Below are 26,711 nucleotides of genomic sequence, written 5' to 3'. Positions count from 1 at the left end.
CTACTTGGATCTGTACGCGTTATTCACCAATACACCACACAGTTCTAGATTCTTGGGAAGTGTTCGGCGTATGATCAAATGCAAAAGCCAGCATAGTGATCTTGTTTGCTGTGTACGAATCTTGTTGTGTGTCTAATAATAATAATAATAATAATAATAATAATAATAGGACGTAGCATCAAATTGCATTAATGTTATTAATGTCAGTTGCTTTGGGTCTCTTTTGGCAAAGAAAACGCAGAGAATAAATGATACCTGTCCGAACGGATTCTCCCCTATGAACCATCAAGGTTGTTAAGATCTTCTGGAAGGGTCCTTCTCTCGGTCCCACCACCCTTACAATCGCGTTTGGTGGGGACGAGGGACAGGGCCTTCTCGGTGGTGGCCCCTCAGCTCTGGAACTCTCTCCCGCTGGAGGTTAGATCTGCCCCTTCCCTCCTGACTTTCAGAAAGCTGGTAAAAACTTGGCTTTGGAATATAGCATTTGCAGAATGATGATCGTGTCAATAACTGCTGACCACACCGGCGGATGGTGATAAATTTGTGCTTTTACTTTGACGACCTGGCTTTTTGTAATGGTATGATCTGTATTTTAGTGTATTTTATGTATTATGATGCTATTATGTTTATCCTACTTGTGTATGAATTTCCTGCTGTTAGCCAGCTTGAGTCCCTCTTTGGAGGTCGAGAAGACTGGATTATAAAAGCTCTAAATAATAAATAAATAAATGATAAGTGGCATCAAACTGCATTAATCCTATAGATGCACCTTCAATGTTCAATTCCCATTTCTTCCCAGAACGAATATTGCAATGTGCTGAAGCTATGCTTGGGACTCCAAAGAAAGGCACCAGACGGAGAGCTCCATGTCAAACCATTATATTTATAGCAAAAATAGGCTTTTTCTCCTCTCTTCCCACACGAGGCCCCTCCCCCCTCCCCCAAAAACATTTCAACAGTAAACAGGTCAGCAATTGCTGCCGCCATATACATATATCTATACATAATGTGTGTTTGTGTGCAGAACCAGCCACCTCTGCCAGGCTTCCCGCTGGCCTTCCCTCCCCAAAATACAATGCCTCTTTGCCCACCCCTTTTGGCCCCCCAAATTCCCAACGGATGAGCGTGCAAAACCAGTCCCGCCTGTTCCATTCTGTGTTTTGAACCGATGATGGAGCCGAGCGCGAAACCTTCCTCCGAAGCCAAGAGTCCAGCAAGGCATCCTCGAACCCGGCATCTCTCTGGAAGGAAAACATTGCCACCTCCCCCCCCCCCCCCACACAAAAAACTAGAATAAAACAAACCCAAGTGAGAGCAACACTGGAAGAAAAACACATCCGTTGCTCCCAAGGAAACCCAGGAAGGAAGGACGGAGAAAAACAAAGCCACGAATGGAGTGTCTTTGGAGGCATCAGGGGCCCTTCGCAGCGAGACGGCAGTCTGCCATGCGAGCAAGGGACCGGCAGTAGAAAGGTTTGGAAAGAGACCCCCCAATGGGATTCCTTTTGGGAAGAAGGAGTGATTTTTTCTGGGACTACAACTTCCAAAACCCTCCCTAGTTTCTGGTAATTAGTCCAAAATAGCTAAAAACACACACACATTTTCTCCAAACTGTTTTGGTCCTTCCTTACTTCTGGAACAGAACAGCCCACTGACCCTCCAGGAAAGGCTTCTGGGATTTGTAGTCTACCCCCCCCCCAACTGAGCACCCTTAGAACCCCATAAAGACCAGCAGGAGATGAATGTGCATAAGCCTTACTCTCCTCGACAAAACTCCAAAGAAGTCCAGTTTGAAACCCATGTCCAAAGTTGCCCCCAACCCAAACCCAATGGTCAAGAGAGGGTCCATGTCCAGAAACGGAAGTCAAGTTGGCACAATGAGGAACAACATCAGCAGCAGGAATGATGCCAGGGAAGGACGGGATCTGACCTCCTCCTTGGTTTCTCATACCGGAACGGACAGCAAAGTCCGAACTATGGAAGCACCCTCAAATGAAAGACGCAGAGGCCCCTTCGCCCCCGAGTTGGTCCCATCCGCCCGGTGACTGCACATGAAGATGGAAGAGCGCTTCGAAAGGGGGAAAGGGGCGGAGAAGGCTGTGAAGTAAACACGGCAGGTGAATGCCACGGCGCAGGTGGCCCACGGAGGCCCTAGGAGACCATGTGGTGGGTGATGGCCCTCAGGGCGTAGAGCAGCTCTGCCTGCAAGCGGGCCTCCAGGATGAGCAGGTTCACGTGGACCTGGAAGGAAAGGGTCAAGGCAGAAAAGGTCAAGGCGGGTTCATGAGGCACAGTTATTATTATCATTAAGCACTGAATGAGTATCTGTCAGGAGGGCTTGGGTTGTGTCTTTCTGTATAGCAATATGGGATTGGACTACACGGCCCTTGGGGTCTCTTCCAATTCTATGGTTCTCTCATTGTTGTTAGGCAGGGGCTGGATGGGCATCTGTCGGGAGTGATTTGTGTGGCCCTTGGGGTCTCTTCCAATTCTATGGCTCTATTATTATTATTATTATTATTATTATTATTAAGCAGGAACTAGATGGGTATCTGTCGGGAGTGGTTTGATTGTGTTTTCAACCTGGCAGAATGGGATTGGACTGCATGGCCCTTGGAATCTCTTCCAGTTCTATGGTTCTCTGATTGTTAGGCAGGGGCTGGGTGGGCATCTGTCGGGAGTGGCTTGATTATGTGGCCCTTGGGGTCTCTTCCAATTCTAGGTTCTATTATTATTATTATTATTATTATTACTACTACTACTATTTTTATTATTATTATGGCAGAACAGGATTGGACTACATGGCTTTTGGGGTCTCTTCCAAGTCTATGGTTCTGTTGTTGTTATTGTTGTTAGGCAGGGGCTGGATGGGCATCTGTTGGGAGTGGCTTGGCTGTGCGGCACTTGGGGTCTCTTCCAATTCTATGGTTCTATTGTTGTTGTTGTTATTATTATTAAGAATGGATGGGCATCTGTTAGGAATGGTTTGATTGTGTCTTTCAACCTGGCAGAAGGGAGTTGGACTGCATGGCTCTTGGGTGTCTCTTCCAAGCCTATGGTTCTCTTGTTGTTGTTATTAGGCAGGGGCTGGATGGGCATCTGTCAGGAGTGGTTTGATTGTGTGGCCCTTGGGGTCTCTTCCAATTCTATGGTTCTATTATTATTATTATTATTAAGCAGGGACTAGATGGGTATCTGTCGAGAGTGGTTTGATTGTGTCTTTCAGCCTAGTGGAATGGGATTGGACTGCATGGCTCTTGGGTGTCTCTTCCAAGCCTATGGTTCTCTTGTTTTTTTTATTAGGCAGGGGTTGGATGGGCATCTGTCAGGAGTAGCTTGATTGTGTGGCACTTGGGGTCTCTATCAATTCTATGGTTCTAATATTATTGTTGTTGTTATTATTATTAAGCAGGGACAGGTACCTGTTGGGAGGGGTTTGATTGTGTCTTTCTGCATGGCAGAAGTGAGTTGAGCTGCATGGCTTTTGGGGGTCTCTTCCAAGCTTATACTTCAAATTCTTACAATCCATTAAGATGAATAAACTACACATTACAAGGAAGGGAAAGGTATCCTCTTCTTCCCCTTCCTCCTCCAGAAGTTTGGCGCGGCCTCCCTGACCATCCGTTCCTTCCTCTCCTTTACATCTCAATTAGGAAAAAACTATAGAGTGAATGCATCACTCGTACGGCCTGTGTCTCAAGAATATGGGATTCTGGGAATTTTAGCTAGCACTCTTTAGCAGAGAAGGCTCAAGACCTTGCCAAACTACAACTCCTAGCATTCGCATAACACTGGGCTATGGTATGTTCTCCAGACCTTTCATCCTTTTAGTGGCCCTTTTAGTGGTCACTAGCTGTGCCCTGCCACGCGTTGCTGTGGCCTATAGTAAAACTTATCAAAGTTGAGGTAGATATCTGGACTATTATGAAAGAGAGGTCCCTACCTATTCCTTCCCCCTTTTCCTCCCCCTTTCTCTCCTTTCTTCCTTCTCTACCTCTTTCTTTCTTTCCTTCTTTCACTACTTGGTTTCATCCTTCTCTCTTTCCTTCATTCCCTCCCCCTTTCTTCCTTTGCCTTTCTTCCCTCCCTGTTTGCTTCCTTCTTTCGCTTTTTATTTCCTTTTATTTCACCACCATCATAACAATAACAATAATGCAATGCATTGCCTCCGGGACCTGACACCTCTCCCATTCCCCCTAAAAGGGTCTCAGAGGAATAATAGCATCATCATAATCATAGAAATAACAACCTTTACCCGCCACGCATTGCTGTGACCAACCTTCCCTCTTTCTCTCCTTCTTTCCCTCCTTCCTTCCTTCCCTCCCATCTTTCCTTCTCCTCTTCCTTCTCTATCTCTTTCCTTCCTTCCCCCTTTTTCTTTCTCTTCTGGTCTCTTTCCTTCCTTCTCTCTTTCCTTCTTTCCTTCCCTCCCTCTTTCTCTACATCTTCCCCCTTCCTTCACTCCCTCTTTCCTTCCTTCATTCCCTTTTTTCTTTCCTTCTCTCCTTCCTTCCTTCCCCCTTTTTCTTTCTCTTCTGGTCTCTTCTCTTCCTTCTCTCTTTCCTTCTTTCCTTCCCTCCCTCTTTCTCTACATCTTCCCCCTTCCTTCACTCCCTCTTTCCTTCTTTCATTCCCTTTTTTCTTTCCTTCTCTCCTTCCTTCCTTCCCCCTTTTTCTTTCCCTCCCTCTGTCTCTCATTTCTTCCTTCTCTACCTCTTTCCTTCCTTCCCCCTTTTTCTTTCTCTTCTGCTGTCTCTCTTTTCTTTCCTTCCATCTTTCCTTTTCTTTCCTTTTCTTCTTCCTTCTTTCTCTAACTTTCCTTCCTTCCCCCTTTTCTTTATCTCCCTTTCTCTTTCTTCCTTCTTTCCTGGATTTTGACAGGGCGGGAAGGGGTGCGGTGGGGTTTGGAGGTGGCGTGAAGTAAAAGGAGGTAAGATTGGGGCAGGCGAGTGATGGAGCGTGAGGTTGTGTGTGTGTGTGCGGCAGCGGGGGAGAGTGGGGTTGCGCGTGTGTGTGTGGCGGGGGGAGTGATGGAGCGTGGGGTTGTGTGTGTGCGTGCGGCGGGGGTGTGTGTGTGCGGGAAGCGGCGCGGCGGGGCTTGGAGTGGGCATGGCTTCCGCAGAGGGAACTGTGTGCGTGCGCCAGGGAACTTGCGGCTGGGCACCAATGCGCATGCTCAGTTGTTTTGCCGTTTTGTGAGTGTGTTGTTGTGTTGTTTTTCATTTTGAGTAGATATGTTTGTACCTTATGGGTTGTGTTATGGGCATGGCAATTTTGGTTAAGTTTCGTTGGGGGGTTTGTGAGTTTTGTTGATTTGCCGTTTTGTGAGTGTGTTATTGTGTTGTTTTTCATTTTGAGTAGATATGTTTGTACCTTGTGGGTTGTGTTATGGGCATGGCAATTTTGGTTAAGTTTCGTTGGGGGTTTTTGAGTTTTGTTGTTTTGCCATTTTGTGAGTGTGTTGTTGTGTTGTTTTTCATTTTGAGTAGATATGTTTGTACCTTGTGGGTTGTGTTATGGGCATGGCAATTTTGGTACAGTTTCGTTGGGTTTTTTTGAGTTTTGTTGTTTTGCCGTTTTGTGAGTGTGTTGTTGTGTTGTTTTTCATTTTGAGTAGATATGTTTGTACCTTGTGGGTTGTGTTATGGGCATGGCAATTTTGGTACAGTTTCGTTGGGGGGGGTTTTGAGTTTTGTTTCCTCGTTGGATGCCCCTAACAAATTTATATATATAGATTATTCCTCTTGAATTGCTTTGCCCAGAAGTGGACACAGGTTATTATTCCAGGCGATCTGGAAATTCGACTTCTTTGGAAGCAGCTCAGAATCCCACTGGCTTTTCCCTTCCCTTTGGGCTTTCTCTGCCTCGTCTCCCCTCAAACGCTTGCCTTCTCTTACCTTTTCACTGTGCTTGAACTGCTTCCAGAAGCGCTCAAACATCTCCGGATTCATCTTTTCCGGGAAGCAGGTGACCGTCTTGATGTAGAGCTTGAGGAGGCGCTCCAGGAAGTGGTTGACCTCGGCATAGTCGTAGTCGTCGTACCTGGGAAGGGGTGTTTATGATTACTTATTACACTATGTAACACGATTGTCGTTCCTGGGTTTTCAATGACATTTCCTAATTGGTTCTATCATAAAAACATGGAAAAAGTTTATTAAACTGTACAAACTTTGTATTTGTGGGAGGGACATTCTGCAGCACATTTTGCTATAGTTTTTCAATGAGTATTTCATCAAGTCTCAACCAATTCAACATAGTTTGTGGCAGCTACAGGGGACGGGGACATGGAATTCATTTGGGTGCATGTGCTGTGTCATCTTCTATCTTTTTTTATTTTAAAGTTCTTTTCGCTTTTTTGGTGATTTTTTGAGTAATGGTCACTCCTTGGGTTGTTAGATGTCTTGTGTCCAAATTTGGTGTCATTTCATCCAGTGGTTTTTGAGTTATGCGCATTACATTTTTATATCTATATAAATAAAAATGTAATGTTCGTTTGTGGGATTAACAGAACTCAAAAACCACTGGACGAATTGACACCAAATTTGGACACAAGACACCTAGCAACCCAATGTATGTCCTTCACTCAAAAAATTGATTTTGTCATTTGGGAGTTGTAGTTGCTGTGATTTATAGTTCACCTACAATCAAAGAGCATTCTGAACCCCACCAACGATGGAACTGAACCAAATTTGGAACACAGAACTTCCATGACCAACAGAAAATATTGGGTTTGGTGGGTATTGACCTTGAGTTTTGGAGTTGTAGTTCACCTACATCCAGAGATCACTGTGGACTCAAACAATGATGGATCTGGACCAAACTCTACACAAATACTCAATATGCCCAAATGTGAACAGTGGTGGAGTTTGGGGAAAATAGAAAGTTGTAGTTGCTGGGATTTATAGTTCACCTACAATCACAGAGCATTCTGAACTCCACCAATGATAGAACTGGGCCAAACCTCCCACACAGAACCCCCATGTGGGCCACAGCAAGGCGTGGCAGGGGATGGCTGGTCTCTATATATAAAAATGTAATGTTCGTTTGTGGGATTAACATAACTCGAAAACCAGTGGGCCAATTGACACCAAATTTGGACAGCATGCACCTAACAACCCAATGTATGTCATTCACTCAAAAGTTTTTGATTTTATCATTTGGGAGTTGTAGTTGCTAAGATTTATAGTTCACCTACAACCAAACGGCATTTTGAACTCCACCAATTATGGCATTGAACCAAACGTGGCATACAGGACTCCCATGATGAACAGAAAACACCAATGATGGATCTGGACCAAACTTGATACGGATAGAAGGTCTTGAGTTTTCTCTGCCAAAGAAGGCTGGTGCTTCACCAAACTACAAATCCCAGGATCCCATAGCAATATGCCTTTAAATTAGAGCTCCTTGTGCTCCTGAAGCAACTTCCCCTTTTGCTTTGGCCCGGCACCATGACTACCATATTGCATGCCCTAATTCTGGTGAGGTAATGTTGCTGAAAAAGTTGAGCATTAATTTTGAGTGAAAAGGGTCAATAATACGCCAGGGATGATGGGCAGATCGGTACCTGATCCCGAAGATGCAGTGGACGTAGTTCCAGATGGCGCGCTTGAGGGCGGCGTGTTCACAGCCTTGCCGCTTGGCCATGGAGCCACCCTTGAGGCCGTCCACTGTCCGGAATCTCTCATCTAGTAGGAGCCCGATGTCCGAATAGAGCCGGTTCACCAGGGAGAAGCCGTGGTCCTCCCAGGAGTAGTCCTAAGGAAGGAAGGAAGGGAAACAGGGCTAGAGGGGCCACGCTGGGAGGATGGAAGGAAGGAGGAAAAGAAGGGAGGAAGGAAGAAAGGGAGGGAGGAAGAAAGGGAGGAAGGAATAAAGAGAGGAAGACAAGGAGTAAGAAAGGAAGAGAAGGAGGAAGGGAGGAAGAGAGGGAGGAAAAAAGGGAGGACGAAAGGGAGGGATGGAGAAAGGAAGAGAGGGAGGAAGGGAGGAAAAGAGGGAGGATGAAAAGCAGGGAGGGAGAAAGAAAGGGAGGAAGGAATGGAGGAAAAGAGGGAGGACAAAAGGGAGAAAGGAAGAGAGGGAGCAAGGGAGAAAAGAAGAGAAGGAGGAAGGGAGGAAAAGAGGGAGGACGAAAGGGAGGGATGGAGAAAGGAAGAGAGGGAGGAAGGGAGGAAAAGAGGGAGGATGAAAAGCAGGGAGGGAGAAAGAAAGGGAGGAAGGAATGGAGGAAAAGAGGGAGGACAAAAGGGAGAAAGGAAGAGAGGGAGCAAGGGAGAAAAGAAGAGAAGGAGGAAGGGAGGAAAAGAGGGAGGACGAAAGGGAGGGAGGAAAAAAGGAAGAGAAGGAGGAAGTGAGAAAAAGAAGGAGGACGAAAGGGAAGGAGAGAGAAAGAGAAGGAGGAAGGGAGGAAAAGAGGGAGGATGAAAGGAGGGGAGGGAGAAAGGAAGAGAGGAGGAAGGGAGGAAAAGAGGAGGACAAAAGGGAGGGAGGGAGGAAGGAAGAGAGGAAGGGAGGAAAAGAGGACGAAAGAGAGGGAGGGAGAAGGGAAGAGTAGGAGGAAGGGAGGAAAAGAGGAGGACGAAATGGAGGAAGGGACAAGGGAATAGGAGGAAGGGAGGAAAAGAGGACAAAAGGGAGGAAAAGAGGGAGGACGAAAGGGAGAAAGGAAGAGAGGGAGCAAGGGAGAAAAGAAGAGAAGGAGGAAGGGAGGAAAAGAGGGAGGACGAAAGGGAGGGATGGAGAAAGGAAGAGAGGGAGGAAGGGAGGAAAAGAGGGAGGATGAAAAGCAGGGAGGGAGAAAGAAAGGGAGGAAGGAATGGAGGAAAAGAGGGAGGACAAAAGGGAGAAAGGAAGAGAGGGAGCAAGGGAGAAAAGAAGAGAAGGAGGAAGGGAGGAAAAGAGGGAGGACGAAAGGGAGGGAGGAAAAAAGGAAGAGAAGGAGGAAGTGAGAAAAAGAAGGAGGACGAAAGGGAAGGAGAGAGAAAGAGAAGGAGGAAGGGAGGAAAAGAGGGAGGATGAAAGGAGGGGAGGGAGAAAGGAAGAGAGGAGGAAGGGAGGAAAAGAGGAGGACAAAAGGGAGGGAGGGAGGAAGGAAGAGAGGAAGGGAGGAGAAGAGGACGAAAGAGAGGGAGGGAGAAGGGAAGAGTAGGAGGAAGGGAGGAAAAGAGGAGGACGAAATGGAGGAAGGGACAAGGGAATAGGAGGAAGGGAGGAAAAGAGGACAAAAGGGAGGAAAAGAGGGAGGACGAAAGGGAGGGAGGGAGAAAGGAAGAGAGGGAGGAAGGGAGGAAAGTAGGAAAAGAGGGAGGACAAGAGGGAGGGAGGAAGGGAGGGAGGGAGGAAAGTAGGAAAAGAGGGAGGACAAAAGGGTGGGAGGTAGGAAGGAAGAGAAGGAGGAAAAGAGAAAAAGAGGGAAGACGAAAAGGGAGGGAGGAAGAGAGGGAGGACAAAAGGAAAGGAGGGAGAAAGGAAGAGAGAGAGGAAGGGAGGAAAACAGGGAGTATGAAAGGCAGGGAGGGAGGATGAAAGGGAGGAAGGAAAAGAAGGAGGGAAAAAAGGGAGGAACGGAGGAAAAAGGGAGGGAGGAAAAGATGGAGGAAGGGAAGGAGGGAGAGAGTAAGAAAGGGAGGGAGGGAGGAAAAGAGAGGAAGGGAGAGAGGAAAGGAAGGAAAGGAAGGAAGGAATGAATGAATGGAGAGAAGAAGGAAGGAGAGAATGAAGGGGAAGGAGGGAAGGTAGAGAACAAAGGGAAGGGAAGGAGAGGATGGCCCCTATGGATGGGATCCCCGTGAAGCAGCCAGACCCACCTGGACGCGGAAGATCTGCAGCCGGTCCTTGTCGCACTGCGCAAAGTCCTGGTAGCCGAAGCCGGGGTCTTGCAGGAAGCAGGAGAGGTCTGCCGCGCCAGAGAGCCCCCCGTCGGAACCTAAGAGGCAGAAAAGCCATGAGAAAGTCAGCAGTGGGACAGCGCCTTTGAACCTGGGGATGGGAAACAGTTCTGTGTGTGTGTGTGTGTGTTAGGTTGCAAACACAATTAAAACACAACAAATGCAATTAAAATAATGCACCCAGGAATATGCTCCTTACCCTTCCAGGTAAGAGAAAAGTCAGAGCCAATTGGGAGGAAGGGGTTGTGCTATATCCCTATGGCTAGATATATACTATATAGCAGGTATGGGGAAACCCAGGCCCAAGGGTCAAATGCTCTTCTGAACTCTTTTCTCAGGCCCTCCTCTCTCTCAACACCCTATCCTTCCTTCCTTCTCTCGTTTCTTCCTCCTCTCCCTTTTTCTCCTTCCCTTCCACCCTTTCATCCTTCATTCCTTGCCCTCTTTACTTCAGCCTTCCCCTTCTTTCTCTCTCCCTCCTTCCTTCCCTTCCACCCTTTTGTCTTTCCTTCCCTCTTTCCTCCCTCCTTCCCTCTCCCTCTTTCTCCTTCCATCCTTCTCTTTCACCCTTTCATCCTTTCTTCCCATTTCTTTCCCTCTTTCTCCTTCCGTCCTTCCCTTTCACTCTTTTGTCCTTCCTTCCTGCTTTCCTTCCCACTTGTCTTTCCTTCTTTCCCTTTCATCCTCCTTCTCTCTCTCCCTCTTTCTCTTTCCATTCTTCCCTTTCACTCTTTTGTCCTTCCTTCCCATTTGTCTTTCCTTCCCTCTTTCCTCCCTCCTTCTCTCTCCCTCTTTCTCCTTCCATCCTTCCCTTTCACTCTTTTGTCCTTCCATCCTTCCCTTTCACTCTTTCGTCCTTCCCTCTTTCTCCTTCCATCCTTCCCTTTCACTCTTTTGTCCTTCCATCCTTCCCTTTCGCTCTTTTGTCCTTCCTTCTTTCTTTCTTTCCCATTTGTCTTTCCTCCCTCCTTCTCCCTCCCTCTTTCTTCCTTCCATCCTTCCCTTTCGCTCTTTTGTCCTTCCTTCTTTCTTTCCTTCCCATTTGTCTTTCCTCCCTCCTTCTCTCTCCCTCTTTTGTCCTTCCATCCTTCCCTTTCGCTCTTTTGTCCTTCCTTCTTTCTTTCCTTCCATTTGTCTTTCCTCCCTCCTTCTCCCTCCCTCTTTCGTCCTTCCATCCCTTTCGCTCTTTTGTCCTTCCTTCCTTCCTTCCTTCCTTCCTTCCTTCCTTCCCATTTGTCTTTCCTTCCTTCTTTCCTCCCTCCTTCTCTCTCTCCCTCTCTCTCCTTCCATCTTTCCCTTCCAACCTCTTGTCCTTCTTTCCTCCTTCCCTTCCTTCCTTCCATCACCAAGCAGCCAGTACTCCTAGCAGGGAGTGCTAGTATGCGGCCCCCAAGTAAGAAGGTTTTTCCATGCCTGGTGTATAGTATAGTAAATATTTATATATACAGTATATAGATAGATAGATAGTATTTTATACACACACATATATATGCACACATACTATTTTTCTACCAATATAAGTTTGGGGAGGGAGGCAAAGGTTCTTGACTTTTGGCTGGATTGTGCTTCCAGAGAAGAGTAAACTACGAAGGATGAGAAGGGAATGCATTTCCATGTGGAAAATGGACCTGCAGAGCAGCAAATATGCATTTAAATAAAGGGGGGGGGGGGGGGGCTCACCTTCGTCCCGGTCGGAGGGAAGCCGCATCTCCTCTTGCTCCACTTGCAGCCGGTGAATGCGGTCGCGGAGGGACTCCAGCTCCACACAGGAGTCCAAGGACTGTGAGGGAGGGAGGAAAAGCCCAGTTATAATGCATGGAGTCAGTCCAGAGATCCACCCAAAAGCCAGCCCCACAAGCCCACCCATGGCATGAAGAGCCCCTTGGAGGACTCTTCTATGTTTCTACGATTGAGACCAGACAACCAGAGGTTTTGGACATCAGAACCATAGAATCATAGCATTGGAAGGGACCCCCAAAGGCCATCCAGTCCAAGCCCCCCATCTGCTTACCTGCAGGAATAGCACAATCTAATCCCTAATGACAGATGGCCATCTAGCATCTGTTTAAAGACCTCCCCCAGACGTCCAGGGACCCCCAAGGGCCTTTATTTATTTATTTACAGCTTTTATATTCCGCCCTTCTCACCCCGCAGGGGACTCAGGGCGGATTACAGTGTACACATATATGGCAAACATTCAATGCCAATTTTTGACATACAAACATATACAGACATAGACAGAGGCTATTTAACTTTTTCTGGCCGCCAGGACGCTGATGAAGCACTTCCGCATTCCCCGCATGCTTCCCCGTTGGAATGCTTTGCTGGAGTCTTCTTTATGGCCTCATAAATCAGTTAATTTAGCCTCCCCACACTTTAAGGTGGTACCTTATTTTCCTACTTGACAGATGCAACTGTCTTTTGGGTTGCAAAGGTCGACAACAGGCTGCACACAATTGGTTGGAAACCCACTCCAACCTGGGCTGGCTTTGAACTCATGACCTTTTGGTCAGAGTGAATGCAGCTAACACTCAGCCAGCTGCGCCACAATCCCGGCGCATTTAGTCCAACCCCCTTCATGCCAGGCAGGGAAAACACAATCAAAGCTCTCCATCCAACATCTGTTTAATATCCTCCAAAAAACCATCCTCCACCGGATTTCCAATGCTGGACAGTCCTTCCTAATAATGTTCAAGTGGAGTCACTTGAAGCCTTGGCCACATAACTGGGGCTTCTGGGAGTTGAAGTCCCAAACAGCTACAGGAGCACCTGTCTTGAAGGCCTGCCCAAATTATTATTTATTATTGTTCTGTATGGATAGATTTTGAAGTATCCCCTCCAGCCAAAAGTAAATATGTACAAAATGTTAAAGCACATGGAAAGAATACCCGCTTGCGCCCGAGCGGCAGCCCCTCCGTCCCGGCTCCGTGCCCGGCGTCGCAGAAGCAGAGTCCCCCCGGCAGCCCCAGCCGCAGCAGAGCCCGTCCTTCGGGGCAAAGGTCCGTCTCGCAGCCAAAGGCGAAGCTGGCCAGAGCGTGGTAGTGGGCCAGCAGCACCACCGCGTGCACCAGCTCCGCCAGAGACCAGCTCTGCTCTCCGGTCTTCAGCAGCTTCTGTGGGGAAACAACGATGACAGAGATGGGCCTTAATGCCAGGGTCCTAGGGCTCAAGGCAGACCTCCATCGAACCTCCCGACCCACACCTCTAGGCTCCCTTCCACTCAGCAGACCCCAAGCATGATCTGGTTCAGAGGAAATCCAGGCAGGATGGTTGGATTCCAGGCCTATGAACTATTTCATTGTGGGTGCACTTATTATTAATCATTATTTACTATTATTAATTATTATTTAGTATTATTGTTTATTATTATTTAGTATTATTATTCTAGGAGTCCTTGGTGGTGCAGTGGGTTCAACTGCTGAGCTGCTAAACTTGCTAACTGAAATGTTGCAGGTTCGAATCCGGGGAGAAGCATGAGCTCCCCCTGTTAGCCCCAGCTTCTGCCAACCTAGCAGTTCAAAAACATGCAAATGTGAGTAGATCAATAGGTACCACTCCAGTGGGAAGATGACGGCGCTCCATGCAGTTATGCTGGCCACATGACCTTGGAGGTGTCTATGGACAATGCCGGCTCCTTGGCTTAGAAATGGAGATGAGCACCATCCCCCAGAGTTGGATATGACTTGGACATAGTGTCAGGGGAAAACCGTTATCCTTTCATTATTATTCAATATTTATTTATTTATATCCTGCTTTATCTCTCAACATGGAGTCGTGGGGGCTGTGGTTTTACAAAGTCTTGAGCCTTCTCTGCCAAAAAAGCTAGTGCTTCACCAAACTACAAATCCCATTTAATTAAAGATGAAGTTCCCCAAAGAGGAGCTCCTGAAGCAGCTCCCCTTTTTGCTTTGTGTCAGCACTAAGATGACCGTATGACATGAACCTCATGAGCTCCCTCATTGGGGCCAGGTCATTTAGCTCCCCAAAAATGAGCATTTGTCTTGATTAAATAAGGTACCATAAGTACTCAAGTATAAGCTGAGTTTTTCAGCCCTTTTTATGTTGAAAAAGTCCTCCTCGGCTTATAGTCGAATCAAAGTTATTTATTATTTTACTCTATTATTATTACATTTATTATTTTACACTATTGACTATTATTATTACATTTGAATTATTTTGCTCTATTTGTTGTTATTATTACATTTATTATTTTTCTCTATTTATTATTATTATTACATTTATTATTATTATTACATTTATTCCTTTTCTCTATTAGAATTACATTTATTATTCTTACTATTCTTACTATTACATACTATTACATTCTTACTATTACATTACTCTTACTATTACATTTACTATTTTACTCTATCATTATGAAATTTATTTTATTTTATTATTACTGCTGCTATTACATTATTTTACCCTATTGTTATTATTACAGTTATTATTTTTATTTATTATAACATTTATTATTTTACTCTATTAAATGTCCAAGTTTTTAAACGTTGTGTTTTCTCAAATACATCTCAATTGTACCCTTGGTTTGCTCCTGACACAATAAATAAATATTCGAGTATATATGGTTTATATAGGGCAGGTGTATGGGACAGTCAAGGGGTCCCTCCCCCCAGGCTCACCTCGATGTGTTCTTTGCCGACCAGCCAGGGTCGATGGGCCAGGATCTTGTTGATCTCGCTGAGCTTCCGGAGCTTCGGGGGGATGTAGTCCAGGCCCCGGAGCCAGAGGGGGTCGCCCCCCAAACGCAGGAACTGCAGGACGTGGAGGTTGACCAGGTAGCGGCAGCGGTGTCGGGCAGCAGCCTGGAGAGCCGGACACAGGAATGGTCAGCGGAGTGAGTGAGAGAGAGAGATCCCCCAAAATGCCATAGATTCCCCCCAGAGTCACAAGCTACAACTCCCAGTATCCCTTAGCATTCAACCAAGGTACTTAAAGTAGTCTCAAACAGCATTCATTCTACACTGTAGATGCATTCTGAGCTATATAGGGCAGGCAAGGGCAAACTTCCAGGAGTTTTGGACTTTAAATTCCACAATTGCAGAAGCTGGGGCTAACAGCAGGAGCTCACCCCACTCTCTGGATTCGAACCACCAACCTTTCAGTCAGCAAGTTCAGCAACTCAGCGGTTTAACTGCTGTGCCACCAGGGGCCCAATAATAATAACAATAAATATTATAATATAATATATAATAATAATATAATAATAAGGGTTCGACTTGTGATTGTGTGATACAAAATCCAGCATATATATCTGATTTGCCGTGTCATACTGCGTTTTTGTGTCAGTATAATAATAATAATAATAATAATATCCTATATCCTGCCTTGATGCTGACGATATAATCTATATAAATAAAAATGTAATGTGTGATACAAAATCCAGCATATATATCTCGTTTGCTATGTCATACTGTGTGTTTGTGTCAGTAAAATAATAATAATAATAATAACAACAATAATAATAATATCCTATATACTGCCTTGATGATGACGATATAATCTATATAAATAAAAATGTAATGTTCGTTTGTGGAATTAACATAACTCAAAAATCACTGGACGAATTGATTTTTATTACATTTATTATTTGGGCACAATAACCTATCAGGCCAGCGAGTGACCATCACTCATAAAAACACTGAAAAACACAACAGAAAAGACTTTAAAAGCACCCCCCCCCCAAAAAAAATTAATTACACCACATGCGCAAAACTACACATATACACAAACACACATATATACACATATACACAAATATACACACAAAACACATATACACAGACTGGGCCACAGCAACACGTGCCAGGGGACGGCTAGTAATAATAATAATAATAATAATAATAATAATATATTTGTATCCTACTTTGATGCCGACTATGATGATGATAATGAAAACTATATCCTGTTTTGATTTATTTATGTATTTATTTACTGTACTTATATACCGCCTTTCTCACCCCTGGGGGGACTCAAGGCGGTTTACAACATACTAATGGCAAAAATTCAATGCCGACATAAAGTAACACAAAGAAATCATAATTGCCAATGACTACGCTAAAATAACAGTAATTATAGTGGGTTTTTTTGTTGTGTCAGGAGCGACTTGAGAAACTGCAAGTCGCTTCTGGTGTGAGAGAATTGGCCATCTGCAAGGACGTTGCCCAGGGGATGCCCGGATGATTTGATGTTTTTATCATCCTTGTGAGAGGCTTCTCTCATGTCGTTGCATGAGGAGCTGTAGCTGATAGAGGGAGCTCATCCGCCTCTCCCCGGATTCGAACCTGCAACCTGTCAGTCTTCAGTCCTGCCGGCACAGGGGTTTAACCCACTGCGCCACCGGGAGCTCCAGTAATTATAATTATAGTAATTATAGTAGTAGAGCAGCAATCCCCAGAGTCGGACATGACAATTAATGTCAAAGGGAAACCTTTACCTTTACTTATCCCACATTGATGGTGATAATGATGATGATAATAGAAGTTATTATACCCTGCTTTGATGTTGAGGATATAATAATAATAATAATAATAATAATAATAATGTATATCCCAAGTTGATGCTGGCGGTGATGATAATAAAAGTTAGACCATGCTTTAATGATGATAATAATAATAATAATAATAATAATAATAATAATAAATATATTGGGTGTTTTGGGGCTCACCATGATGGCAATGTAGTGCCGGCAGTCGAAGGGCAAGGGCCCGTCCATGTGGAGGAGGTAGTGCTGCATCCTGAGGAAGCTCTCCAGGTAGGGCGGGTGGAGGCCCATCTGTTGGGTCAGGGCCTCCCGGCGGCTCCGGCCAGACAGCGCCTTCGCCAAATACAGTTGTGGGGCCCGCTCCGTGTCCCCTCCGGCGCTCATCTTGGCCGCCTGCAAGGAAAGAAGAGGGACGAGGCCAGTCAGGAAAATCCCTTGATGGCAAGACACCTGTCTGGCACCTGAAATGCTTTAGCTAGGCATGCACGCATGGAAGAAGTGTGTTGGGCCAGATAGCCCTTGGAGGTCCCTTCCCATTCCTCAGAAAGTGGAGGACTTTGGAGGCCTTTCAGTCAGCATTTGTCACGAGTGCTTTAGTTGTACATTCCTGTATGGCAGAAGAGGGTTGGACTAGATGGCCTTTGGAGGTCCCTTCCAATTAAAGCATGCTCTCCGAAGGCCTTTCAGCAGCGGTTGGATAGGCATCTTTCAGGAGTGTTTTAGTTGTATATTCCTGTATGGAAAAGGAGGGTTGGACTAGATGGCCCTTGGACGTCCCTTCCTATTTAAGTGTATTACTGACTGAAGATGGAGAGGTGGGGTCTTTCAACAGAGGTTGGATGGGCATCTTTCAAGGATGCTTTAGTTATATATTCCTTTATGACATAAGAGGGTTGGACTAGATGGCCCTTGGAGGTCCCCTCCTATTTAAGTGCATTACTGATTGAAAATGGAGAGGTGGGCTATCTTCAGGGGGCTTTCAACAGAGGTTGGATGGACATCTTTCAGAGATGCTTTAGTTGCATATTCCTTCATGACATAAGAGGGTTGGACTAGATGGCCTTTGGAGGTCCCTTCCAATTAAAGCATGCTCTCCATGTTTGAAGGCCTTTCAACAGAGGTTGGATGGGCATCCTTCAGGAATGTTTTGGTTGTATATTTCTGCATGGCAGAAGAGGGCTGGACTAGATGGCTCTTGGAGGTCCCTCCCAATTAAAAGTATATTACTGATAGAAGATGGGAGAGGTGGACTATCTTCAAGGGTCTTCCAACAGAGGTTGGATGGGTATCTTTCGGGGATACTTTAGTTGTTTATTCCTGTACGCCAGAAAAGGGGTGGACTAGATGGCCCTTGGGGGTCCCTTCTAATTTAAGTGTAATATTGATTAAAGATTGAGAGGTAACCTCTCTATCTTTGAAGCTTTTCAACAGCGGTTAGATGGGCATCTTTCAGGAATGCTTTAGTTGTATATTCCTGTACGGCAGAAAAGGGGTGGACTAGATGGCCCTTGGGGGTCCCTTCCAATTTAAGTGTGCTCTCCATCTTTGGAGGCCTTTCAACAGAGGTTAGATGGGCATCTCTCAGGAATGCTTTAGTAGTCTATTCCTGTACGGCAGAAAAGGGGTGGACTAGATGGCCCTTGGGGGTCCTTTCTAATTTAAGTGTGCTCTCCATCTTTGGAGGCCTTCCAACAGAGGTTGGATGGGCATCTTTCAGGAATGCTTTAGTTGTCTATTCCTGTACGGCAGAAAAGGGGTGGACTAGATGGCCCTTGGGGGTCCTTTCTAATTTAAGTGTGCTCTCCATCTTTGGAGGCCTTCCAACAGAGGTTGGATGGGCATCTTTCAGGAATGCTTTAGTTGTCTATTCCTGTACGGCAGAAAAGGGGTGGACTAGATGGCCCTTGGGGATCCCTTCCAACTTAAGTGTGCTCTCCATCTTTGGAGGCCTTCCAACAGAGGTTGGATGGGCATCTTTCAGAAATGTTTTAGTTGTATATTCCTGTACGGCAGAAAAGGGGTGGACTAGATAGCCCTTGGGGATCTCTTCCAAATCGAGATCCTTGCCTCCATGCTGTATGCAAGCAGCAACCCAGGCCTGAGCTGAAGGAGGCCAACCATGACATGCTCCCATATAGGAGAAGGCAGCAATACAGAGGATATAAGACTGGCGCCATGAAGCTTTAGGTTGCCGGCCTCAAAAAGGGAAAAGAAGCCCACCAAACTACAAAGCACTGAAGCACTGATCCAGCTCCGAGGCATAAGAAAGCCCTCATTTTCAACTATTGTAGATATGGAGATAAATGGAGCTTCCTTTCAATCCTCAATTGATCTCATTCATAAGCAAAACTTTTCCATTAGCTTTGGGTTGAATTCTCAACAATGCATTTTCCATTGCATTTTAATGTCTTCTCCTCATTGCTTTCAATGTATGCATTCCAATGGTCTTATGCTGTAGCTTAGATGAGTCTACACTGTAGAATTATTGCAGCAAAGGAATTCTAGGAGCTGTACTTTGAGGAGGAACAGCAGAGTAAAACTACACCTCCCAGAGTGCAGTGGCACAGAGCTTTACTAGAAAGAGAATGAAAGGACAGACAGAGGAGGGAGAGTGGAAAATCACTGGCTGCCCAGGCAGGATTTTCCTTGTTCCTATTCTTAACATTCCTGCACAGCTTTACCATAACGTAATTCTTAGGCTTGAGCATTTAAAAAGCAATATTGGGAACACTATTTTATTGCGAAAGAGCCAAGAATTCAACTGTTGTGGTAGTTTATATAGATGTATTATTTTTCAAATGACAGAAATATAATTAGACAATTTGTAAAATCATCGATTTCCAGTATATTGTCGTTTTTTAAAGTTGGGGTGCAAAAAGGGGTACCTCTCCCAAAAATTAATAATAACATTAAGAGAGTAAAAGTGGCATATATATACATTATATATATATAATCATCATCAACTATATATATATATACACACACACACAGAGAGCATATATATAAAATATTCCTATTAATTATTAATCTATATAAATAAAAATATAATGTTCGTTTGTGGGATTAACATAATTCACACTGGATGAATTGAAAGTTGGGGTTCAAGAAGGGGTACCTCTCCCCAAAATTAATAATAATATTAAGAGAGAGAAAGTGGCATATATATACATTATATATATATATATATATATATATATATATATATATATATATGTATATATATAAAATCATCAACTATCTATCTATCTTCCTATTAATTATTAATCTATATAAATAAAATGTAATGTTCGTTGGTGGGATTAGCATAACGCGTACTGGACGGATTGAAAGTTGGGGTGCAGGAAGGGGTACCTCTCCCCAAAATTAATAATAACATTAAGAGAGGAAAAGTGGCATATACACACACATATATATAATCATCAACAACTATATATATATATATATACACACACAGCATATATATAATGTTCCTATTAATTATTAAACTACATAAATAAAAAATGTAATGTTTGTTTGTGTGATTGACATAACTCGTACTGGACGAATTAAAGTTGGGGTGCAAGAAGGGGTACCTCTCCCGAAGATTAATAACATTAAGAGAGGAAAAGTGACATATATATATACATTTTTATATATAATCATCAACAACTATCTATCTATATACAGAGTGTGTGTGTGTGTGTGTGTGTGTATATATATATATATATATATATATATATATATATAAATTCCTATTAAATTATTAATCTGTATAAATAAAATGTAATGTTTGTTTGCGGGATTAACATAACTCACACGGGACGAATTGAAAGTTGGGGTGCAAGAAGGGGTACCGCTCCCCAAAATTAATAACATTAAGAGAGGAAAAGTGACATATATATACACACACATACATTATATATATATAATCATCAACAACTATCTATATACAGTGTGTGTGTATATATATACATATAAAATTTTCCTATTAAATTATTAATCTGTATAAATAAAATGTAATGTTTGTTTGTGGGATTAACATAACTCGCACTAGATGAATTGAAAGTTGGGGTGCAAGATGGGGTACCTCTCCCCCCAAATTAATAATAATATTAAGAGAGGAAAAGTGGTATATACATACATACATACATACATACATACACACACACACATATATAATCATCAACAACAATATATATACAGTATATATATAAAATATTACTATTTATTAATTAATCTATATAAATAAAAATGTACTGTTCATTCATGGGATTAACATAACTCAAAAACCACTGGACGAATCGACACCAAATTTGGACACAAGACACCTCTCAGGCCAATGAGTGACCCTCACTTATAAAAACACTGAAAAACACAGCAAAAAACACTTTGAAAAGCCAAAAAATAAAAATTACATTACAACGCATGTGCAAAACCACATATATATACGCAAACACACACACATGGCAGGGGATGGCTGGTATAATGTATGCATATATGTGTGTGTGTTACGATAGATATTAATAATAATATTATAATACATTATTATTAAGAACTAGCTGTACCTGCCACGCGTTGCTGTGGCCAATCTTCCCTCCCTCTTTCTCTTCTTTCGTTCCCTCATTCCTTCCCTCCTTTCCTTCCTTCCTTCTCTTCCACACCCCCCTTTATTTCCTTTCCTCTTTCTCCCTTTCTTCCTTCTCTACCTATTCTTGGACTGCAATTCCCAGCAATACTCCTGATCCATCCATCTACCTACCTACCACTATCTAATCTATCTATCTGGAGGATTGCTGGGAGTTGTAATCCAGGAATAATTAATTGGAAATATGCAGGGATTGGGATGCTCTCAAAGAAATCCAAGAAGAAGAAAGCTTGCATCTTGGAAGCAGTGCATTTGGATCATCCTTCTCTCCTAAAGGGCCTGGTCTAGGGGTGCTGTAGTCTGAAAGAGAGTGTGGATATGCTATTGTGTGTTTTGTTTGCCAGGGGGAGTTGTGTTGCGCATGCACTGTAGTGTCTTTTTGGGTTTTTTTTTTGCTTTGTTTTTTAGTGTTTTTATATGTGATGGTCACTTGTTGACCTGATAAATGTATTGTGTCCAAATTTGGTGTCAATTTGTCCTGTGGTTTTTGAGTTCAGTTACTCCCACAAACGAACATTACATCTATATATATAATACTAGCTGTCCCCTGCCACACGTTGCTGTGGCCCAGTCTGTGTATATGTGTTTTGTGTGTATATATATATATATGCATATGTGTGTATCTATTTTTGTGTGTTTGTGTATAGATGTGATTTTGCACATGCATTGTCATGTAATTTTTGTTTTTTTGGCTTTTTAAAGTCTCTTCTGCTGTGTTTTTTAGTGTTTTTATGAGTGATGGTCACTTGTTGACCTGATAGGTGTATTGTGTCCAAATTTTGTGTCATTTCGTCCAGTGGTTTTCGAGTTATGTTAATCCCACAAATGAACATTACATTTTTATCTATATAGATGACAATTTTATATATATAACATACTATATAGTACAGTATATTATTATATATATTTATAATAATATATTATATTAATTATAGTATAACATTACTATTAATATATATATAAGATATATATGATATGATATGTATATATAATATAAAATATATAATATATATAAATAATAGTATAAATCATTAAAAACAAAAATTACATATAAAGCATATAACTATATCTATTCATAATAATATGTAATATTAAAAATTATTATAGTGCAATATATTAATTATATATATAACATAATAATAGTAAAATACATTATTAATAAAATATACCGTATACAACATAATATAATAATATAGTAATATAATAGAATATAATACTTTATTTATAATAATATTTATAATAATATATTACCCTAACCCTAACCCTTAACAATCATTGGTATATTGCATTTGTGCAATAAATTGATCAACTGGGAAGCGAATGTTTTAGTGGACTACAATGGACTGATTGGATTTAACTGTCGAACTGTTTTAATTGAATGCTTATCATTGTTTTAATTGTAATTGTGTGTTTTAATGCCCAAAATAAATAAATAAATAGGGTTGTTGTAGGTTTTTCGGACTATAAATAAATTACCAACATATAGTATATTACTCTTAATAATATATATAACACATATATTATGCATATTAATAGCATAGTAAATTATTAATAAAATAATTAAATATACAGTGTATATATATACACACTGTATTAAATATATACTTTATATATATTATAGCATATTTTATATATTTATAATATATTACTATATTAACAATCATTACGATATATTACATTATTAATATGCATGCTAAGATATATATAATAACTATAGCATAATAAAAGATTAATAACAAAATAAGTAATAATTTGTTGTTAGCATTATTACTACTATTTTGTTATTAGTATTCCTAATTTATTATTATTACTGTTACTAATGCATTACCATTACTATTTTATTATTACTAATAATAACTTAGTATTGCTAATTTATTACTATTATGACTATACTATTTTGTTATTAGTATTGCTAATTTAGGGCTATTATGACTATTACTATTTTGTTATTAGAATTACTAATTTATCACTATTATGGCTATGACTATTTTGTTATTAATTTTACCAATTTATTATTATCACCATTACTAATGTATTACCATTATTATTCCTAATTTATTATTAGTAATACTAATTTTTTATTTCAGTATTATTAGTATTACTAATTTATTACTATTATTTTGTTATTAGTATTACCATTTTATTAGTATTACCATTACTAATGTTTTACCATTACTTTTCTTGATTTATTATTGGTATTACTAATTTGTTATTAGTATTACTAATTTGTTATTAGTATTACTAATTTATTACTATTATGACTTACTATTTTGTTATTAGTATTCCTAATTTATTATTATTGCTATTACTAATGCATTACCATTACTATTTTATTATTACTAATACTAACTTGTTATTAGTACTGCTAATTTATCACTATTGTGACTATTACTATTTTGTTATTAGTATTTCTAATGTATTATTAGTAATACTAATTTATTATTATTATTATTTCACTATTACTATTACAAATTTTCTATTATTACACATTTATTGCTATTTTTGATTTATTATTATTACTAATTTATTATGACTAATACTAATTTGCTATTAGTATTACTAATTTATTATTACTACTATTACTAACATATTACCATTACTTTTCCTAATTTATTATTAGTAACATTACTTTGTTACTATTATTACTATTTTTATCAATATTACTATTACGAATTTTCTATTATTACTAATTTGCTATTTTTAATGTATTATTACTACTATTAGTATTACTAATTTATTACGACTAATACTACTTTGCTATTAGTATTACTAATTTATTATTATTACTCTTACTAATGTATTACCATTACTTTTCCTAATTTATTATTAGTAATACTAATTTGTTGTTACGACTACTATTAGTATCATTTTGTTTGTTACTAGGCTCAAGACACAGATATTATGACTAATACTAATTTGCTATTAGTATTACTAATTGATTATTATTACTATTACTCATGTATTACCATTACTTTTCCTAATTTATTATTAGTAATACTAATTTGCTGTTATTATTGCTATTATTAGTACCATTTTGTTTGTTACTGGGCTCAAGACACTCAGATATTATGACTAATACTAATTGGCTATTAGTATTACTAATTTATTATTATTACTATTACTCATATTTTACCATTACTTTTCCTAATTTATTATTAGTAATACTAATTTGTTGTTATTATTACTATTATTAGTATCATTTTGTTTGTTACTGGGCTCAAGACACTCAGATATTATGACTAATACTAATTGGCTATTAGTATTACTAATTTATTATTATTACTATTACTCATATTTTACCATTACTTTTCCTATTTTAGTATTAGTAATACTAATTTGCTGTTATTATTACTATTACTAGTATCATTTTGTTTGTTACTGGGCTCAAGACACTCAGATATTATTGGCTATTAGTATTACTAATTTATTATTATTACTATTACTCATGTATTACCATTACTTTTCCTAATTTATTATTAGTAATACTAATTTGTTGTCATTATTACTATTATTAGTATCATTTTGTTTGTTACTGGGCTCAAGACACTCAGATGCAACCCAAGAGCATTCAAATAACATGCCTGGAACAAAGATTAACACACCAGAATTAAATCTGGAGCAAGGCACAAAAGGGAAACCCCCCTTCTTTGGATCCAGGGGACCCCAAAGCACAGCCCCATTGTGGCCCCAGTCTATGGCCAACCCCCCCAATTGGACACATAATAATAACAATGTGAGAGAATCCCATTAAAGCCTCTGCTGCAGAGAAAAGCTGCCCTCGAGCGCCCCTAGCGGCGCCGGCGGGGAAGCGCAGGAAGAGAAAGAGAAAAACAAGTTTGATTGGCAGCGCGGAGGAGAAGGGGAAGGGGAGGGGGGAGGGGAGGCAGCATCCCCCATCATCCCCCATCATCCTCCCCTCCGGATGGGACAAAGGGGAAGCTGAGAGAGCCCCTCCATGGGCCAAAACAGGGGGAGGGGGGCAGCCACAAAAGGGGGGCTCACTCTTGCCCCCCAATTTGGGGTCTCCCCCTTCCCCTCCCCCCAGCAAAGTGGGGGGAGGGGAAGGGGGGGCTGGGGAGAGTGCTGAAAGACCCCCCCTCCCTTTTGCAGCACCCCCTCCCCCTTTATAAACCCCACAAAGCCCAGCAAAGTGGATGAATGAATGGCAAACAAGGCTTTGGGGGGCCACCATTGAAAAGGCCTTTCTTTTGTGAGGTTTTAAAGGGTCCAAGGGGTGTTAATGGGATTTTGGGGGTCCTTTCTCAGGCCTCTTTTTTTGGGGGGGGGGGTCCAAAGGGGGCGGGGCTGCCTCTCCTAAGAGGGGGGAAAGGAGGCAAAATAATATTATTTTTGGAGAAGGGTCTGTCTTCCACTTGAAGGCCATTCAAAGGGGCGGATGTGACTTTTTAGGGGGGTGCAAATGAGCTCAGCCCCCTTTCTTTCTCCCCATTGCAAAAAAAGTGAATGGAAAGGCTCTTCCTTTTGCAGAGAGAGTTCTTTGCAAGGTTCCTCCCTCCCTTTGCAGCCTTTCCCTCCTACCTGCAGCCTCTGGCACTGTTTCGGCGGGCAGAGGATCATTTTCGGGGCCTCCTCGGCGTTCAAATGCCTGGGCAACCCAGTCCCGGCGCTTGCAAGCCCAGCCGGGAGACTAGGAGTCGAGGGGGCGGGGCTCCAACTCGAGGGCGGGGCCTAGAGCACATCAACGGCCAATCAGTGCCGCCTCTGGAGATGACCTGTCAATCAAGAGGCGAGGCACCGCCTCTTTTGTCGCTCTCTCGCTCAGCCTGGAATCCAACCCTGAAAGGGGCGGGGCCTGGAACACAACGCCGGCCAATCAGAGCCAAGGAGGCGGGGCCTTTAGAGCTGAGCTGTCGATCAAAAGGAGAGGCTCCGCCTCTTTCGCCGCTCTCTCGCTTAGCCCGGAGTCCAACCAAGAAGGAGGCGGGGCTTGGAATACACCGCCGACCAATCAGTGCCATGGGGGCGTGGCCGTTGGAGCTGACCTGCCGATCAAGAGGCGAGGCACCGCCTCTTTTGTCGCTCTCTCGTTCAGTCCTCCTGGGAAAGGGGCCGGACTTGGAACACCTCTCGACCAATCTGTGCAAAGGGGGCGTGGCCTTCTGAGCTGACCTGCCGATCAAGAGGCGAGGTACTGCCTCTTTTGTCGCTCTCTCGTTCAGTCCTACTGAGAAAGGGGCCGGGCTTGGAGCACTCCTCGACCAATCAGTTCAACGGGGGCGTGGCCTTCGGAGCTGACCTGCCGATCAAGAGGAGAGGTTCCGCCTCTTTTGTCTCTCTCGTTCAGTCCTACTGAGAAAGGGGCCGGGCTTGGAACGCCCCTCGGCCAATCAGTGCCACAGGGGCGTGGCCTTCGGAGCTGACTTGCCGATCAAGAGGAGAGGTTCCGCCTCTTTTGTCGCTCTCTCCTTCAGTCCGGCGCAGAAAGGGGCGGGGCCGGGAACACCCCTCGGCCAATCAGTGCAACGGAGGCGTGGCCTTTGGAGCTGACCTGCCGATCAAGAGGCGAGGTTCCGCCTCTTTTGTCTCTCTCGTTCAATCTGACTCAGAAAGGGGCGGGGTTTGGAACACCCCTCGGCCAATCAGCAATGAGGAGGCGTGGTCTTTTGAACTGACCTGCCTCTTTTGTTGCTCTCGCTCCAATCTAGAAGGGGCGTGGCGTAGAGGCACACCGCCG

The 26,711-nt window shown here is 42.6% G+C and overlaps 1 protein-coding gene across 1 annotated transcript; it reads right to left on the bottom strand.

Moving 5' to 3' along the window:
* Nucleotides 1-863: 863 nt before the first annotated feature.
* LOC132762890 (sestrin-3-like) lies at nucleotides 864-25,696 on the bottom strand. The gene is made up of 9 exons (XM_060756119.2): nucleotides 25,556-25,696; nucleotides 16,576-16,785; nucleotides 14,531-14,713; nucleotides 12,779-13,003; nucleotides 11,571-11,670; nucleotides 9,810-9,928; nucleotides 7,568-7,758; nucleotides 5,898-6,042; nucleotides 864-2,241 (listed from the first exon to the last, which is right to left on the bottom strand). Exons 1-9 carry the CDS (start codon nucleotides 25,592-25,594, stop codon nucleotides 2,152-2,154), a joined length of 1,302 nt encoding a protein of 433 aa, XP_060612102.2. The 5' UTR covers nucleotides 25,595-25,696; the 3' UTR covers nucleotides 864-2,151.
* Between the last annotated feature and the right edge of the window lie 1,015 nt (nucleotides 25,697-26,711).

Source organism: Anolis sagrei, chromosome 10, assembly GCF_037176765.1.
Source record: "Anolis sagrei isolate rAnoSag1 chromosome 10, rAnoSag1.mat, whole genome shotgun sequence".
Taxonomy (NCBI): Eukaryota; Metazoa; Chordata; class Lepidosauria; order Squamata; family Dactyloidae; genus Anolis; species Anolis sagrei.
Note: the sequence above shows the minus strand (reverse complement) of the source record. Positions and strands in the feature narration are given on the sequence as shown.